General features: G+C 67.4%; 2 protein-coding genes across 2 annotated transcripts; both read right to left on the bottom strand.

The window, feature by feature from the left end:
* Nucleotides 1-47: 47 nt before the first annotated feature.
* On the bottom strand, nt 48-774 carry EMIHUDRAFT_122231 (hypothetical protein; the record flags this gene model as incomplete). The annotated part of the gene is made up of 1 exon (XM_005790786.1): nt 48-774. A coding segment is annotated over one exon (727 nt), but the record flags the coding sequence as incomplete, so codon positions are not given.
* A 1,667-nt stretch (nt 775-2,441) lies between these two features.
* On the bottom strand, nt 2,442-4,172 carry EMIHUDRAFT_460460 (hypothetical protein; the record flags this gene model as incomplete). Its single annotated transcript, XM_005790785.1, has 6 exons — nt 2,442-2,534; nt 2,602-2,750; nt 2,938-3,128; nt 3,485-3,603; nt 3,874-4,012; nt 4,146-4,172. The coding sequence occupies 6 exons, from the start codon at nt 4,170-4,172 to the stop codon at nt 2,446-2,448; spliced, it is 714 nt and encodes a 237-aa protein (XP_005790842.1). The 3' UTR covers nt 2,442-2,445.
* Nucleotides 4,173-4,275: the final 103 nt, after the last annotated feature.

The raw sequence follows: 4,275 nt of genomic DNA, 5'->3' as shown, positions 1-4,275 counted from the left end.
TGCCGCCGTCTGCGCCTGCGCCGCCGCCGCGCCGCCCGCCGCCGCACCACCCGCCGCCGCGCCGCCCGCCGCCGCACCACCCGCCGCCGCGCCGCCCGCCGCCGCAGGAGCGCTGGCGGTGCGGCCATTCGCTCCGTCTGCTGTGGCAACGCCGTGCAGGATGTGGCGGCCCTTCATCTGGTTGAGGATGAGCCGTTTCGCCGTCCGCTCGAGCGACGACTCCTGCCGCTGCCGAAACTCGCGCCGCCGAGCCACCGTCCGCTTCTTGATGGCCGGGGTGCCTGGCGGACGCGTCCCGGACGTGTCCGGGCAGAGTCCATGCTCGTTGGGCAGCCGCGCGCGTGCTCGTGTGTGGTGTTGGGCGTAGAGGGCTCGCGGAGAGGAGAGCACGCGGAGACTGTGGAGATGTCGTGGAGCGAGAGCGGAGATGGCAGAGAGAGCGGAGAGAGCGGAGAGAGCGGAGAGAGCGGAGAGAGTTGAGAGTTGAGAGGTTGAGAGAACGGAGATGGTTGAGAGTGCGAGTGCCAGCGGCGCGCCTCCGTCAAAGACGAGGAGCGGTCGCACGTGTAGGAAGAGGAGCTTGCAGAGGCGGCGGAAGAGGCCGAGCTGCGGCGCGTTGTGCAGCATCTCGCCCGTCTCGACGTCGCGCATCGCCTTGATGAACTGGATGAGCCAGATGGAGGCGTCGACGGCGAGGCGCTTCCGCGCGAGCGAGTCGATGGAGCAGCGGCGGCCGCACGGCGCGAGCAGGTCCCAGAGATTATGAACGCCCATGAACCAGCCGCGAAAGAACCAGCGGGAAGTGCCGCTAACCAGGCCCGTGGTGAAGTGTTGGGCGCGCCACCCAAGAGCCTAGGTAGGTGCGGATCGGCAAGAGCGCAACGCGTCGATCTTTTTGCCTCTATCACCTTGGGTTGTAAGAACTTGAAACACACCACGCAGGGGCACAGCAAGCACGGATAGCCGTTGAGGAGAAAGGGCGTAAGGTGTATGCGCAGCCACGGCCGTGTTGCGGTGGGCGCGCCACCTCCCGCGAGCGCGGCGGGACCGGAATTGCGGCCGGAGGGAAGGACGAGCCGCCGCCGCCGCCGCCATACCATCAGCGACGACGACCGCGGCTCGACCCAAACGCCAGGCGCTGGATCGGCAGTAGGGCTTGGGCGGCGCAGCGTAGGCCTCGAGCCACACGAGTCGCCGACACCCCCCCCCTCATCGACGTGATGGCCGCTCTCACTGCCGGCCGATGCACGCTGCGCCGCCAAAGGAACCAGCGACACTGGCCGCGGCTCGCCGCCACGCGCCGGCTCGGAAGAGGGGCTCTATCGGCGGCGCAGCAGAGCGGCATGCGTCGTCATTCGAGCAGCACCAGCCCCCCTCTTCGACGGGACGGCCGCTCCCGGAGCCGGCCGGTGAGCGCCCGACCCACGCCCCCTCTCGCACCCCCCCGACCCCCCTGCGCGGCGCCCCCTCCACTGCGCGCCGGCTCGAGCGCCTATTGCCAAATCGCGACTTTCGAGCGCAGTGCACGCGCCCCACACGTCACGCGAGCGCAGGAGAGTTTGCGGCAGAGCAGTACCGTGTACTAGCCGGAGGCATCGCGCCGAAACCCCCGCGCATTCCGCCCCAACAGAGGCTGCAGGAGGCAGAATGGCAGATGGCCAATAGCGACGATCGTTACGAAATGTAGCCTTACCGCGGGAGCTCTCCAAGCTGTCTTGGGTGGTATGAGAAAAACGCGCGCCGCGAGCTGGACACGTAGTTATTTTACCGCGCTGGTGTCCAGTCCGAGCCTGGCTGTTCTTCACCTTCCTACCCAACCTAACCTAACCTGGGAGTGGTGCGACAAAAACAAATCACTTTCCCTCTCTATCTCGAACTCGATACTCGAGAGAGAGAGAGAGATTTTTAGCAATACCAAACAACTCTAACACTCACACGTAATTTGGGGCCTGGAGCCCTGTTCACGCGCGCGCGAGACGTGCAGACAGGGTTGCCAGGTGAGAGCGAATGGCGCGGTTCACGCCTCGCACAACAGAGAGAGAGATGCGCTCTGCATGGTGGGACATAAAAGAGAGCGAGTACTTGGGCGAGTAGGCCGTGCGGTCAACGCTGCCGCGCGCGACTTTGCGCGCGAGGCGGCGCATTTTTTTTTGTTTGTTTTGATACTCGACGTTCTCACAAAAAAACACAAACAAAAAAACGACAAGGATAAACTCACTCAATGATTCCACGACAAAGAAAGGAATGGACATACAGCGCGGCGGATCTTCGTTTCTTTTTACGCACGAGGAGACTGTGGAAGAGTCCAAGAGACCAGTGCAGGGTCCACTCCCGTTCGCTTCATCTCATCTGCGGGCCCACGCGCACACTCGAACTGGACGGCGGCCGCCCGAGATCGCCCGCGCCGCCCGTGCGCTCGCTCGCCGCCGCCGGCTCTCTCTTCAATCAGTTCTCGGCGCACGGCCAGCTGGGCGGGACGCGGCAGAAGCGGATCGTCTCGTCGGGCCGCGACTCGCCCGCCTCGAAGAGGACGCCTAGGAATAATCAAGGTATTTAAAGGAGACGTGCGTCAGCGCTCCTCGCTCGCCTTGAAGAGGACGCCGACGCCGCTCGCCGCGCCGCCGAGCGCCTCCGCGCAGCTGTACGCGGCGGGGCCCGCGTGGATGGTGAGGGGCGGGGCGGCCCAGTCGAGCCCGTCGGGCGAGAAGCGGAGCTGCAGCGTGTGCCTCCCCTCCCAGAAGGCGGAGCTCCTGCGCCCACAGGGAGGGGTGGGGGAGGGGTGGGGGAGGGGTGGGGTGAGGGGTGGGGGGAGGGGTGGGGGGAGGGGTGGGGGGGGAGAGGAGAACAGGAGAGCAGCTTCGTGCCGAGGGGCGGCGCAAGAGTGGGGGGGGGGCTCTGCGGGGAAGGGGGAGGGGGAGGGGGAGGGGAGACGCGCGCCCCTTGGCGTGCCCCCGGCCGCTGAGCTTCTTCCGCAGGAGGTTGTAGAGCTCCTCCCTCCAGAAGCGAGCCACCGACCCGCCCAGGCCGAGGGCGGACGCCTTGCCCGCGGGGCCGCTGTACAGGACTCCGCCCGGGACGGCGAGGAGGCAGGCGTGGCAGCCCGCCGGCAGCGGGTCGGAGAGCTGCTCCTGAGAGCGAGAATGAGAGACACGCGTGAAAGGGAATGGAGCCGGAGCTGTCGCACGGCGGGAAGGGGGGGATGAGCTCTCCGCGTGGCCCTCGTCCTGCCAGCTCTCTCCCCCGTCGGCGGAGGCGGCGAGGCGGCGCAGGCCGTGCCCCGACACCTGCCTCATGTTGAGGATCAGCCGCCCGCCTGCAGGGAAGGCTCCGGCAAGGCTCCGGCAAAGGTCTGAGAAGGCTCCTCCTCCTCCTCATCATCATCATCAGCATCATCTTCGTGCGCCGGAGGTGACAGTGGACTCACAGTTTGCCTCGGCTCCCTCTCGTCTCTCTCTCGGCTCTCTCTCGGCGCTCTCTCGCCGACGGAGGCGACGGTGGACTCGTTAGTCTCGGCGGCGGGCGAGGCGCCGCCCTTGCGGAAGTGCTCGCCGTCGTCGCTCAGGACCGTGTGGCTGCGCAGCTCGAAGCGGCTGCCGAGGAGGCCTCCGAAGGTGCGCACCTATGGCTCAGCGTCCAATGCCTGATCTTGCATCTTCTGCTCCCAAGGAGTCCGCCTCCAGGGTTGTGGAGGCACGCGCGTGGTTGCACGGGAAGACGAGGCGTCCTCCCTCCGTCTGCACGGCTCGGCCGGGGCCCGTCGCGTACCTGGGGAGGGAGGGAGGGGAAGCACAGCCTCGAGGGGCGGTGCCGACGCACCAGGCCGGGAGAAGTCCCACACCACACAGCGGGAGGGCGGAGTGGGGTGCACTGTACCGCACCACGTCCAGTCGTCCTCGCTGACGGCAGACGTGATCTCCGAGGGGGAAGACCACTCGAGCCCGCCGTCCGAGCTGAAGAGGACAAACACACGCCGCCGCCGAGCGTGCCCTCGCCAGATGGCCGACTCGTGCGCCTAATCTCGCGTGATCTCGCGTGATCTCGGGTGATCTCCTCCCTCCGACTCGCGCAGATGGCCGACTCGTGCGCCGAGCCGTCGTTGACAGTGACGAGCAGGACGATGCGGTCGCGCACCGCGTCGTACACACAGGGAGGAGGGCGGTGCCTCTGCGCATGCGGCGCTTTGGGAAGAGGACGGCGGGGCAGACGGCGGCGCGGCGGCGGCGGGAGGCGGGTTCTTCCCGGAGGCGGGCGGTGCGGGCGATGCGGACAGCGCGG

This window comes from Emiliania huxleyi, assembly GCF_000372725.1.
Source record: "Emiliania huxleyi CCMP1516 chromosome Unknown EMIHUscaffold_1180, whole genome shotgun sequence".
NCBI classification, from domain to species: domain Eukaryota; phylum Haptophyta; order Isochrysidales; family Noelaerhabdaceae; genus Emiliania; species Emiliania huxleyi.
The sequence above is the reverse complement of the archived record's forward strand: the minus strand, read 5'-3'. Positions and strand labels throughout refer to the sequence as shown.